Source organism: Schistocerca americana, chromosome 2 (assembly GCF_021461395.2).
Source record: "Schistocerca americana isolate TAMUIC-IGC-003095 chromosome 2, iqSchAmer2.1, whole genome shotgun sequence".
NCBI classification, from domain to species: domain Eukaryota; kingdom Metazoa; phylum Arthropoda; class Insecta; order Orthoptera; family Acrididae; genus Schistocerca; species Schistocerca americana.
Genome location: NC_060120.1, coordinates 436,075,664 through 436,090,376, shown reverse-complemented (window position 1 = coordinate 436,090,376; position 14,713 = coordinate 436,075,664). Strand labels below are relative to the sequence as shown.

The 14,713-nt window shown below is 37.4% G+C and overlaps 1 protein-coding gene across 3 annotated transcripts in view; it reads left to right on the top strand.

Moving 5' to 3' along the window:
- Positions 1-14,713, top strand: part of LOC124591520 (ribonuclease P protein subunit p40-like) — a 221,638-nt gene that overhangs the window by 44,473 nt on the left and 162,452 nt on the right. For 2 of the 3 annotated variants that reach the window (XM_047131740.1, XM_047131741.1), the window contains exon 3: positions 3,678-3,839. In XM_047131740.1, the coding sequence (XP_046987696.1) occupies positions 3,678-3,839 (162 nt within the window). Of the gene's footprint in view, positions 1-3,677; positions 3,840-14,713 lie in introns of those variants that run through there. The other variant, XM_047131738.1, reaches the window with a different exon arrangement.

Here is a 14,713-nt window from a genome sequence, read left to right as displayed (position 1 = left end):
ATCCCCATCCTCACTTAGGGTGCCAAAATGGAATGTTAACTTCACTGTTCTACAGCTGGGCTAAGGCGAGGAGATGTGTTGCCTTCAAAATGATCTCTCACTCTGATGCTATCCTGGATACTTTTTACCATAATTGTCTTCTTATATGGTCGCCTTTGTTGAATTTTCTTGATGCAGTGGACCTGATATGCAGTGCCACCAACTCTTGCCGTGCAGCTGCTTCTCTGTCTGCAGAGGGTTGAGGGATGGAAGAGAGCTTCAAAGTGTTTGAGCTACTAAATGACATAAACATCTTTCAGTAAGTCTTCTATACTTTGTTGCTCTGATATAACAGTTAAAACTAGAGTGGACAGGTCTCGTAGTAGGCAGTATACTAGGTCATCATCTCCAAACTGCCTCTTTGAATAGAACACAATAGAATGACATTTCCTTAAATTCTTTCAACTATTTTTCTGGGTGTTGTCATTGTTGACAGTACATCTTGTTCTCTGCCTTCTAAAACACCACCTAGCTGTGACATCAAAGTATAAGCGACACCTTCACAGCAGATGTATCTTCTATGCTTACATGTCTCGCTCAGACTCTTTATGTCCATTAAACCAGCACATGCACAGTCTAAAGTTATTTACATACCACCTACTTAAACAGTGTTTGACAAGAACATCTTTCCTCTGATTGTGAGGAAGAGGTGGAACATGTTTTTCTGGGTGAACAATGTGTTTCACCACAGCTTGTCTGTCCTTTGCTAGAGTATTGCTGTGCGATATGGGGTCCTTATAGTGCATGCAAAATGCCATGGCTGCTAGATGCGTAGTCGGCTGGGGAAGTGTGGGGAGAGTGGCTGTGGTGGGGGGTTGCTCAGAGCACTGTTGGCGAAATGTCGAACACTCGAAGTGCCCATTCTAAGCTGAAGCCTATCTTACATTTTTTTTTGTAAATATTAAATGGGTCCCCTCCATGCCCACACTTACATGATGACCATTCAGGAAGATCTACTGTCACCTCTGCTTTCATTAGTATCTAAAAAGAATTCTGCCGAAATTTATTTTCGCCTGTCTTGTTAACCATTGGTCATTTTCAGAGAAACATCATGAGCGGTGAATTTTGAGTAAAACCTGCACATTTCTCTGGTTGTCATGTCAAAATTTGCTTCTTTTGCCAAAACACAGCATAGTTAACACTGTCTCACCACACTAACATGTTGTGCAGACACAGTTACAAGAGAATTCTGAAACAGTGGTTTATTAAGTTTATTAAGTGAGGAACTGAGGAAAAATAAAGTGAGTAGCTTTTGAAAAAACACATCCTTGTTACAAAAAAAAGCATGTAATGTCTTCGCATATGTTGTACCAAAACCCATAGCATTTTTTGTTTCACCAGCTATCAATAGCCCTTAAAAATTACATTCTTTCACCGAAAATGTCTGTAGTTTGTGGAATAACACAATAGATAATGAAGTTTTACGTAATAACAATATGGTAAAATACTCTCCTCCTTGTGTGCTAACATTTGCCAAAATCTCATTTTGACATCTGAAACTGTTTATGAAATATGAGGAATGTTGTGGATATTTCATTGTGTCTTTGCAAATGAGTGTGCTACATCAGATCAGTTTTCTCAAGATTGGTGACAGATAGATACCTGTACCCAAGTCTAAAGAAAAATTCAATATGTTAGCTAAGTTTCATATACAACAACATATTATGTAATATGCACCAAATGCAAAATCATAGCGACCTCTATTTTTCATTATACGCTTTTCCAAATTTCGCACGTTGTCTTACTTTCACATAAATATCAGAATAACTGTGACCATTAACGAAGTGATGGTCACCTCATCATGAACCTAACATATAAAGCTATAAGTAAAGTGAAAATGATTTTTTTTAAATTTTATTTAATTTTACTTTTTTACTGAATTGTTTCTGTAAAATCGTTTGAGAAAGATTGCAGGGTGTATGCCTCAATTCTGTCATCGCTGACTGGCCGAAAGGTGGAAAAACACTTATCAGTGTCCCCTTGCGAACAAATGAATGAACTCGCCCAGCACCTTGGACGAAAACTGGTCATTGTGCTTCACTCACCATATTCTGTGTGAGTTGTAACAGACAAGATTGATGCAAGACAGCAATAAAGTTCAAAGAAGAACAGCTTGTTTTATGTCATTGTCAACATTTGTACACCCCTCTTGGACTCTTTTTACCCTTTGTGTATACTTATTGTGTTTATAGATGATTTGCCAAAACAACGTGTACTATTTCCAGTGCAGTGCTACACTTTGACCCACAATTAAAACTAACTTTAATACAAATTTTCATTCGATATATTGAAAGGTTGAAAACTGTTCAGCTTGTCACAATGCAAGTAACATTTTGGCAGCAAATATAAAGTAGCCATTTGGCATTTAGTGTCAAAGTACATAACAATGAGTATACCAGCAATGTCTACTGTATTTCATACATTGGTCGGACCATCAGGAGTATGGAGGACTGGTGTATTGGGCATAAGCATCACACACACAATAACAACAGCCGAGCATATCTCCTAGTGCTGAACATCGCCTTGGTGCTGGTCATCATACAGAATATAATAGCATGGTGAGTCTAGCATGTGCTTCAGACTATTGGGATGGTGTTATTAAGGAATCAGTTGATATTAAGTTAACAAGTGACCTTGATATTCCAGCCTTTTGATGCACAGATGAGCTTATAAATAAAGACAGAGATTTTTGATTAAATTCTACTCTTTCCTTGGTCAAACAACAGAGGGACAGAATTAATACCACTTCACCCGTGGAGTGAAATATGCTCTGGATAGCTTGTGTGTGTGTGTGTGTGTGTGTGTGTGTGTGTGTGTGTGTGCACGCGTGCGCACGCACGCACGCGCGCGTGCATGCGTGCGTGCGCACGCGCGTAAGATCCACATTGGATCTGCGCTAATTCTTGCAGATAATTACGGTCACCGTTCTAAAAGTTCGCATGGTTCAACTATTCTGTCAACGGTCATGTATGTTGGACTACTTCCTGCAGGGTGATGCTGAAAGAAAATTCTTCACTACTCAGCAGTATTGAAATACTCAGTTAACTCTTTCTTAATTGATTCTTCTATATTTGAGGAACTCTGGTCAAACAAACAACAGATCCATTTTACAGTAATCCTGAATCATGACAATTGTGTAACTCAACGTACATTGAAGTATGTCTACCATCAGAGGAAGTCAGCTGAAAGACAGTCTTCATATGTTCTGGCCTTTGACAATGTTAGTGACCCTTTCACTTTGAGGAGCCTGAGCTGCTGGAGTTGGCAGTCATGTGCGCATAAGGTGTGCTTGCTTGTGTGTATGGATGGTGTGCTTTTCTCTTTTCCTGATGTAGGCCTTGGGCGAAAGCTTTATGTAAGTGTCTTAATTGTGTCAGTCTGCAGCTTTACATGTTTTCTGTATGGTAAGTAGCAATCTGTCGTTCCCTTCATTGCTTTCTCATAATTTACTAGTTTTCTCAACTGAATTTCCTTTGATACAGATGTTGTAAGTTCATCACAATAGTTTTGTTTCTCATTGACTAGTGCAGTAGTTGGACAAATATAAATATTGGTTGTGCAGAATACATAGTTAGGCTGTAATAGTAGATTAGTAATTCTACATTTGCAGTGTGAGACTGATAACATCATTATTGCAGGTGAACTGACTTTATTGAGTGACAATACCCGAATTGATGTGGATGATTCTATTGCTGTCACCCCAAATGGCTTGTTGATTCTTTCTCTGAACAAAGGGACATATCAACAACTTGGACTTGAAGGAAGACGATCTTTCTTTCAGAGAGACTCTGATAGATACAGTAAGTTGTATTAATATTTTTTTTATACATTCTTATCATTTCATTCAAGAACCTCTATTTGAAATCAATATGCATAATAATTCTTCAGGCACAATATCATCATTACTCTACATTACACATTTGTCTTTGACAATGATCTGCAATTCTGCTGTAGCATTTGTTTCATCTACATGTGTCACAGCCTATAAATTTATCATACAAAACAAAAAGATTAATATTTTAATATTTTGCTTGCGATCGTAGACCGAATACAACCCCTGACCATTTCCTAAATCTAACTTTCGATTCAATTAATTGTAATAAATACTTAAATATAGAGAAAATATCATATGCCTTTCAGAAGGAAGAATTATTTGATTTAAAAAGTGACTACCAACTCTGATTAATTCTCACACGATAAAAGGCTTCAACTGATGTGTAGGCCAGTATATTTTCAGGTTATCTCCAGTCTCCTACTTATTTTCATGTGTACAAAAATAATTATCTGCCAGTGGTAAATGCAGATCAGTGTTTAGATTTTGTGAATTTCAAATGCACACAACGAGTGAGGAGCTGTGAATGATTGATGTATTTCAAAGACACACTCATTTTGAGTGGAGAGATTTCTGTTACATTGCAAAAGTTTATAGGGAAACAGAATGTAGACTTATGACAAATAAGGTAGGTTTGTGTAAATAGGTTGCATAATTGTTAACAAAATGCTAACAAAGAATTGCACAGGACAGCGATTGACACTGTGCCTGTACATATTTTTAGTCACTGAAGTAAGTAGAAGATGATTATTTGAATTGTGATTTGTCATTAGTGACAGAAACATGTAATTTGTGTGGCTTTCTTGAGTGTGGACATTTCATATATTCACAATTTACAGTTCACTAAAGATTTAAAAACAACTCAAGGAGATGTATCGCAAAGGGAAAAATGAAGTGAGCTGTATTCTGAGCTTAAAGAGATGTGATTTTGTGAAACTCTTCCAGAATTACAATGCATTGTGCAGAACAATTGGAATGCTGGAATCAAGATTTTTTTCCCCCATGATTATTATGGGTTCACATATGCTGTCTGCTGAATCAAGAAAACTAAAAAAAATCCAGTGCAGAACTTCAGTTCACCATATATTTCTAATCTCAGTTATATTGATTATCACCTGTACTTACACCTTAAGAACTGGCTTGCAATTGAAGGATTTAAGAAAACTTAGTTATCAAAAACTTTTGTGACAAAACTATATCAGTTTCACATAACTGACTTTTTATATTTAATGTGAGATGAAACTTTTTTGATTAAATCAGAAACACTTTTAATGATGGGTGTGAGACACTGATGGATTTCACGGTCTCATTAGCTTTTCATTTATGTTTGAAATGAGACTAATCATGTTATTTCTTCCCATGCTCAATAAATTATAATTTTAATTTATCGTGTTATAAGCCTGAGAATTTCACTAGATGCCCTAATAACCGTTTCATCCAGCTTTTACTGAATTTATATAGTTCATTGAAGTACAGTCTACCCACACATCTAGACAGAAAGGGAAATTACAAATCCAATGGTTGATTGCGTGCACATTAAATGAGTTGGAAAACTTAATATGCAAATTTCCCTTATAAAATAAAACTTTTTTGGGGAATCATGAACAACTAAATTATTACTGAAATATAGGATCATTATGCAGTAAGATAAGAATGGTTTTGATACCCACAGATCATATTATTAGAAAAGTCCCTAGATGGCATTGACAGTTAATCAGAGTAGAAATCTGATTGCTTTGCAAGTGGATGTACAAGGCAGCTGTGATTGCCAAAAATACTCACGGAGAGGCCGTTTTGTGGACCAATTGCCTACACCACAATGTTGCAAGTTTGATATGAGTTTCTGCATATGCTGTCCTTTGCATCCAAATCTCATTCCTTCTCATGGTCAGTCTGTCTCCCCCCCTTTCTTTGAGTAGTTTCCCCACACTTTTTACCAATCAGAACTCTTTTTTTATTATTCTGTGGAGGATAGTCAGTTACTACAAAAAATCTGGCATTGTGGATTGGCGTATTTCTACTCTGTTTTAGGCTGCCTCACAAGAATAAGGGGAGACATTGGTTGAGAACGAGAGTAAATGAGATTCCATTGCATAGTGTGTTATGTGCAGCACTCTTACCAAAGTAGTCTTGGCATGTGCAGTACATTCAGCTTGCAGAGTAGACTGCGTACACATCTAATTTTGACAATTGTGATAGCTGTGTGTATCCTCTTGTGACATGACCGGATACTTTCGTACTCTGTACACATCTGATATGGTGATGGAGATCAGAACATGTTGTTAGCTGAGTAGGTGGCAGACTTTCATGCCAATCTTCATGAACAATAAAAAAAACCAAATAGATGAGATGAGAGAATGCATAAGAGTGCTGGAGAGAATGTCATGGTTAGTTTTATTATGTAGGTGGTGTGCCTCCATTAGTAAAAATAGTATGTGTAGACAACCTGACAGGAACAGCTGCACTGATTTAGATTGGCTATTCCGAACTGATACCACTTAAGCACAGTGAGGCAAGGTGGTTTTCCCCTGAACCAACATTGCTTTGAAGCAAGTTTGGATCAAACGGCTCTTTTCTTTTTCCCCATCTGTCCATGCTATATGCTATCTTGAGACCTTTCTAGTAATATGCTTGGTGGGTCTCAGATATATTCTAACCTTATCATCTGTTAGTCCTATACCCCAGCAACATACCAGTTGGTTAAGACTCTAGAGAAAAATTGATTTTATTAGGGAAATTTGCTTACTGGTATTAAGTTTTCCAAATCATTTGATATGCCTGTAACTGGCCAGTGATTGCAGTCATTGGATTTGTAATGTACCCTTCTGTCTATATCAGTAAATGAATTTTATATCAGTTGAATAATTCCTTACACTTTCTTTGTAATGGTGGGATGAAATGGTTGCTAGAGTCTGTCCACATATGTGGGAAACATCTAGCAAAACTCTCAGATTTATAATGTGATCAGAAAGACTACAAATCTGCAAGTAAATAATTAGTTTTTCGTACAATGTTCTGCTGGGAGACCTGTTATATCTCTTGATGACATATAATTCTGTTTGTAGATGGCAGAACCACACTTTTATCTGAGGAGTAATACTTATAATGTGATTCCACCACATACCAATAAAGTTTTTGATGTTTGTGGTGTTAATTTGATGCATTTGTGCTACCTGAGGACAGTACAGAGCATTTTTGTTGATAGCCACTGCTACCTTACCGAACTTTACATGAGCTTACCAAAATTTGTTTTAAGTCTTACTTTATCAAAGATAGAGATACAGACGTGACTGACTTCAATACAGGCGATCATGGTTTACACATCTTAATCTAAATATTAAAAACAGTTTATACTTTTTAACGTGTGTTAGCTGAAATATTAGGCCTTATTGTTATTCTTTTGTATTAATTTATTTGAAATTTGTGCATAATTTATCCTCCGTGACACTCAGCTGACTCCCTTACTAAACATTTCATAAATAAATACTAGAATGGGAAGAATATAATATTTTCTAGAGGCCATATTAATTGAGATGCCCATACTAATAAAGACTTCCATTTAATTTGTGTATCAAAGATAGAAATTTAATGCATTGGGATGAAAGTTACATTGCCTTGTAAAAACCTCATCTAAGTAGGGTATCAGTTGTACATATTATATGTAGCAACTTAGTGATTAGGATGTCCTATTATGCCTCAACTCCCCTCACCCCTGCTACCACCAAACAGCCCCCCCCCCCCCCCCCCCCCCGCACCTCCCTTACACACACACACAAAGAAAGAAAAAAAAAATCAACCAGTTACCAACTGCAGCGACCTCTGCTCAAAAATGGATGACCCGTTTTGTGAACTCAACTTCAACAATAAAAGTGTCAAATGCTAGATAAGATGAAATTATTACCAATTTATGAAGAAGTTCAATATGAAGGAAATTTTCTTAATTAAATTTGAATAAAGTAGGTGATGTTGCAGTGCTTGTTGGCAATAATGCATCAAAAAATTCTATAACAAAAAGAAAATATTCCTGAAAGCAGCAAGCTTTCTTACATCATCATTCAAATCACACCTTCTAACAAAAGCACATTTAATACCCATCTTAAACAGACTTCTCTAAAACTCAAAAGCATCCTATCCATATTCCTGAACCGTGCACTATGTATTTTACAGTCTGCTGTGTATCAAGAGATTCTTAAAGCCTGAGCCCATCACATCTCATATTTCCAAATCTGTTGATATTCCAACCTGTACTTTCCCTTGTTTAACTCATAGCTCTCTCCTTTCCAACCTCTCATATCCCTATATTATATGTAACTGTGCAATAAACTACTTGAAGTACACAACACAGGTTTTCTTCCTGTGGTTTGCAGTCATTGTAGATCAACAGCAGGCTGTTATTACCTGCATCATCCGTACATAAAGTATGCTATTTCTGTATTTGAATGTTTTGTTATCAGTGGTGCCATTTCCATCTTTACAGCATCTTTTATTTCAATTTTTTTCTGTCTTGGTACCCTTATAGAACCCTACTGCATTCTCTTTCAGTATCTTGCCAGAACGTGGGGACTGCTTGGAAAGTAACCTTCGCAGGGCTATAAATAAAGTACTGGAATAGTTCAAATAAATTTATTAGAAAGATCTTCAAACTATATCTTTGTATTACTTCTTTACAGAATCACCACTCAGATTTGAGCATTTCTCATTTGTCTTAGAAAATTAACAAAGTAGCTCTGCATCAAATTCTGCAACTTTAACTTACAGTCGGCCATGACAGCACCTTTATGTTCTGTCATAGTCAAAGCTTTGCAGGCCAAGCCACTTTTTCATTTGTAGGAATAGGTGGAAATAACTTTGTACCAAGTGTGTGATGCGTTGTGTATGTTGGGAAAAGTCACATTTGAACTGAAACAATTCTTTTGCATGCTAGATAGTTGTGTGGCCAAGCAATGTCATGCAATAAACACATCACCACTAGTTAACACACTGCTTTGATGGTTTTGAATAATTAATCTCAGTTTTTTAATGTCTCACAGTAGGCATCAGAATTGATAGTGCTTCCACATTACATAAGATCAAAAAAACAAGATTCTTTTTGTACCACCAAGAATTATATCTGTAAGCTATTGGCTTGATGTAGATTGGCTAGCGTATTTGTTCTGTTGTACAAGGATGTATGTACATGTTAATGCTATCCAAAGAACCAATAAAACTAATAGAAGAGAACCCACAGTTTCCCAAAAAAGTGTGTACTGAAAAACAAATCATCTTAAAGTTATTATGTACTAAAATTACTCCTAGTTTGAGAAAGAATATGATGCAGTTATTATAGGCTCCTCAATGTCACATATATTGGCAAACATACTGTCTAGACAAAATACTAGTCACCCCCCTCAAACGAGTGCACTTATTGATTCGGGACGACTGTAGATGTTATAGGACTGGTACCAGATGGACATATGACCATCTGCCACTGATGTAATTCATGACAGTCAAGTGCTGTTTATGTGTCAGTTGGTTGTAATTAGTCCAGTAGATGGGCTGATGTGGAGACATGACAGAATGGCAGAAAGGAGCCATCACGTTTGGATGTACCCGTGACAACACAATGAAGGAAGTTGTCCGATAAAGTTTGTTGATGTATCAAAACGGATTGTCGAATAAGTGTAGAAGGAATGTAGTGCCACTTGCAGCCATGTAACTCTGCATAAGAACAATTGTTGTAAAATGATCCTAACCTACAGGAATTGGAGCTGTGTGCCATGGCTTACCAGTGGCAGTCAGTTTCTGACCTAGCAGGAATTGGTGCTGTCAATGAATGCACATCCATCACAATCAGTTTCTGACCTAATATTGCAAAAGCAACAGCATGCTATGGAATTTGGAATCGGGTACCTCACGAAAGGCCAGTACTCAAAGTGCCATATAAAGCTGCTCAACTTCAATGAGACAAACATCACAGAAACTGGACAGTAGCTGCCTGGGGGCATGCATATTCTGTTCAAAATTACTTTAGGATTGACAGCTACAAGGGAAGTAATGGTTGCGTGAAGGTGGTGAGGAAGGTGTGGCATGAATTTAGCCAACCCCACAACATGTGTGGCCAAAGGAGCCACTCCGACCACTACAACACTTGCTGTTGGCACTGTTCTGCACCTTCAGGAGGCATGCTGTCTTTTGGGATTGTCCATTGTTGCTGACATTTTGTTTTCATTTCTTAAAGTTACGAGGCTAATATTTTGTGTCTTATTACAATTGTTCTGTTTTCTCTGGTTCTGAACAGTGTCAGAAGTGTTGTTGTTGTGGTCTTCAGTCCTGAGACTGGTTTGATGCAGCTCTCCATGCTACTCTATCCTGTGCAAGCTTCTTCATCTCCCAGTACCTACTGCAACCTACATCCTTCTGAATCTGCTTAGTGTATTCATCTCTTGGTCTCCCTCTACGATTTTTACCCTCCACGCTGCCCTCCAATACTAAATTGGTGATCCCTTGATGCCTCAGAACATGTCCTACCAACCGATCCCTTCTTCTGGTCAAGTTGTGCCACAAACTTCTATTCTCCCCAATCCTATTCAATACTTCCTCATTAGTTACGTGATCTACCCATTTAATCTTCAGCATTCTTCTGTAGCACCACATTTCGAAAGCTTCTATTCTCTTCTTGTCCAAACTATTTATCATCCATGTTTCACTTCCATGCATGGCTACACTCCATACAAATACTTTCAGAAATGACTTCCTGACACTTAAATCTATACTCGATGTTAACAAATTTCTCTTCTTCAGAAACGCTTTCCTTGCCATTGCCAGTCTACATTTTATATCCTCTCTACTTCGACCATCATCAGTAATTTTGCTCCCCAAATAGCAAAACTCCTTTACTACTTTAAGTGTCTCATTTCCTAATCTAATTCCCTCAGCATCACCCGACTTAATTCGACTACATTCCATTATCCTCATTTTGCTTTTGTTGATGTTCATCTTATATCCTCCTTTCAAGACACTGTCCATTCCATTCAACTGCTCTTCCAAGTCCTTTGCTGTCTCTGACAGAATTACAATGTCATCGGCGAACCTCAAAGTTTTTATTTCTTCTCCATGTATTTTAATACCTACTCTGAAATTTTCTTTTGTTTCCTTTACTGCTTGCTCAATATACAGATTGAATAACATCGGGGAGAGGCTACAACCCTGTCTTACTCCTTTCCCAACCACTGCTTCCCTTTCATGCCCTCAACTCTTATAACTGCCATCTGGTTTCTGTACAAATTGTAAATAGCCTTTCGCTCCCTGTATTTTACCCCTGCCACCTTTAGAATTTGAAAGAGAGTATTCCAGTAAACATTGTCAAAAGCTTTCTCTAAATGTACAAATGCTAGAAACGTAGGTTTGCCTTTCATTAATCTTTCTTCTAAGATAAGTCGTAAGGTCAGTATTGCCTCACGTGTTCCAGTGTTTATACGGAATCCAAACTGATCTTCCTCGATGTTGGCTTCTACTAGTTTTTCCATTTGTCTGTAAAGAATTCGTGTTAGTATTTTGCAGCTGTTACTTATTAAACTGATAGTTCGGTAATTTTCACATCTGTCAATACCTGCTTTCTTTGGGATTGGAATTATTATATTCTTCTTGAAGTCTGAGGGTATTTCGCCTGTTTCATATATCTTGCTCACCAGATGGTAAAGTTTTGTCAGGACTGGCTCTCCCAAGGTTATCAGTAGTTCTAGTGGAATGTTGTCTACTCTGGGGGCCTTGTTTCGACTCAGGTCTTTTAGTGCTCTGTCAAACTCTTCACGCAGTATCGTATCTCCCATTTCATCTTCATCTGCATCCTCTTCCATTTCCATAATATTGTCCTCAAGTACATCGCCCTTGTATAGACCCTCTATATACTCCTTCCACCTTTCTGCTTTCCCTTCTTTGCTTAGAACTGGGTTTCCATCTGAGCTCTTTATGTTCATGCAAGTGGTTCTCTTATCTCCAAAGGTCTCTTTAATTTTCCTGTAGGCAGTATCTATCTTACCCCTAGTGAGATAAGCCTTTACATCCTTACATTTGTCCTCTAGCCATCCCTGCTTAGCCATTTTGCACTTCCTGTCGATCTCATTTTTGAGACGTTTGTATTCCTTTTTGCCTGCTTCATTTACTGCATTTTTATATTTTCTCCTTTCATCAATTAAATTCAATATTTCTTCTGTTACCCAAGGATTTCTACTAGCCCTCGTCTTTTTACCTACTTGATACTCTGCTGCCTTCACTACTTCATCCCTCAGAGCTACCCATTCTTCTGCTACTGTATTTCTTTCCCCCATTCCTGTCAATTGTTCCCTTATGCTCTCCCTGAAACTCTCTCCAACCTCTGGTTTAGTCAGTTTATCTAGGTCCCATCTCCTTAAATTCCCACCTTTTAGCAGTTTCTTCAGTTTTAATCTACAGATCATAACCAATAGATTGTGGTCAGAGTCCACATCTGCTCCTGGAAATGTCTTACAATTTAAAACCTGGTTCCTAAATCTCTGTCTTACCATTATATAATCTATCTGATACCTTTTAGTATCTCCAGGATTCTTCCATGTATACAACCTTCTTTTATGATTCTTGAACCAAGTGTTAGCTATGATTAAGTTATGCTCAGTGCAAAATTCTAACAGACGGCTTCCTCTTTCATTTCTTAGCCCCAATCCATATTCACCCACTATGTTTCCTTCTCTCCCTTTTCCTACTACCGAATTCCAGTCACCCATGACTATGTCAATTGTTCCCTTAAGTAAGTTTGCCAAATGTTTTTCAGTGGAAATGTTCACTGTCGGTCTCTTGGGCAGAGGATTTCCATATGAGATCAGTTAAGAGAGTCAGTTTGGGCATTACGTGACTACACTGTCAACAGTTGTCCTTTATAATGCTCCTAACTATTCTCTTTTTGTTGACTAGACATCCACCTTAGCAAAGCAAAAAGAGATGTGCCGGAGCATTGAAGTAAGTGATACATTTAAAAAGGTGGAACATGTGGGACTAATATCTGTGAATAAACCATGGTTCCGCGTATAAGAAATAGGCAATCTGGCAAAAACATATGGACATGCAGTCACTAGGCTGCCACAAAGCTTATCTCAGTCTTTCAAGGAAATGATCTTTACACCTCTACCATAGCTGTAGCAGGCAGTGCATGTGCAACACAGCTGGTGCATAGCCTTGGTTGACGGTGAATAGATATAAAGCACTAGCAAGATAACACAGCACAAAACAATTGTAATTTGTAAATTGAATTTCTGTTTACATTGATAGTTTCTCAGACACAGTTGTTCACAGTTGCTATTCACTCAAATTTTCAACTCATTTAATATCCATAATAGTTAACAGTTGCCATTCGGGTACCGTCAGGTATTAACAACGGATATATATATATACACTTGCTAATAGCATCTGTCTTTGTGCAGGTTCCAGGGTCCAGTAATGTGGAATCCAGTTAATGTTTTCAACCTTGCAAAGATGAAATATGAAGAATGTGATATGCAGTTGAAATCACTTACTTCTTTTAAAGACCTACATATGTTTTATTTATTAGAATGACGTTGACATTTCATTAGAAATTGTGGGGATATTAGAGAAACAGGAAATTGTCGATTCTGTGAATTGTGGTTCGAATGATAATTGTTATGCTCATTAAAATCCGTAACAAAAATATTATACTTTCCTATCCCAAGGAAAACGAGTACAGTAATAGCTTTCAGTGACAAACAAAAGGCTTTAAATTGTCTGGTTAAATGAAGAAGGGAGAAAATGCTTAAAGTTTACCAGTGTGGAAAGCCGGTCTCATTTCATAAAATCCTAATGTGCATTGTATCAGTGGAAGAAAGGTTTACTCGAAGTGCAAAATATGCATCAAAATTAAACCGGCAAAAGTCTGAAGGAAAATCTGTCGGAAAGACCTGCAACTGCACATGAGTCAGTGCACCATAAATGAGTGACAGCTTTGAGACTGGGTCCTCTGAACTGTGGGTGAGATGAACATTAATGATTTCCATTCTTTTTTTACCTGGTTAAACAACTTCAAAAATTATATGGAAAAGGAAGTCACAAAATTACAAAGTTCATTTCCAGTAAACATATAGAAGAGATGTCTTTAATAGGTAATACTACAGAGAAATTTGTAGCTGATGTGCAGATGAAGCTTCTTGTTATCGCCAAAATCCTGTGTATAAAGTCAAGTCAGTCAGTCGGTCAGGTTTCATCCAAGAAATGTGTGGAAACCGCACTTCACCTTATTGAGCAAAAAAAAGACAGTCGCTTTGCAGGTGATCAATGCTATTATACTTTCATATATAAAAGAGCCAGTGATAAGTATCAATGGATTAGTGTTTCTGTAGCTTTATATCTTTCTTCAGGAACCTCAAAGCAAATTAGTTCCAAAAATTTGCAAACAACTGTTTGGTTGCAAAAATCTTGTAATCGGTGTGGCAAAAGCTGGAAAAATGGGAGAGAAGTAGTTTCGTTATTGCTTCAGAAACATCTTCTTACCTGTTGCAGAAAATAATTCATTAAATTTGTTGGTCTGTTGACCTGGATGTAACACTTCTGTCATTATGGGGATGATGAGAAGACTTAATATAATTCGGACTCAACCTGGAACTAGAGGTATGATTCACCCTCTCGATAAAGGAATTTTTGTGGCAGTGTACAGCATTTTTCAGAAAATTGACAGACAATGTTATTTCCCAATGCCTCTTTGTCATTTCACATTTATCAGCAGAGTAGTATTGTTAAACTTCATTCATTTGTGCATTGTCAGTTTGCATCACCACATTTTGTAAATTTGATCAGGCATGCCTTGTGTGCAGCATAATATGC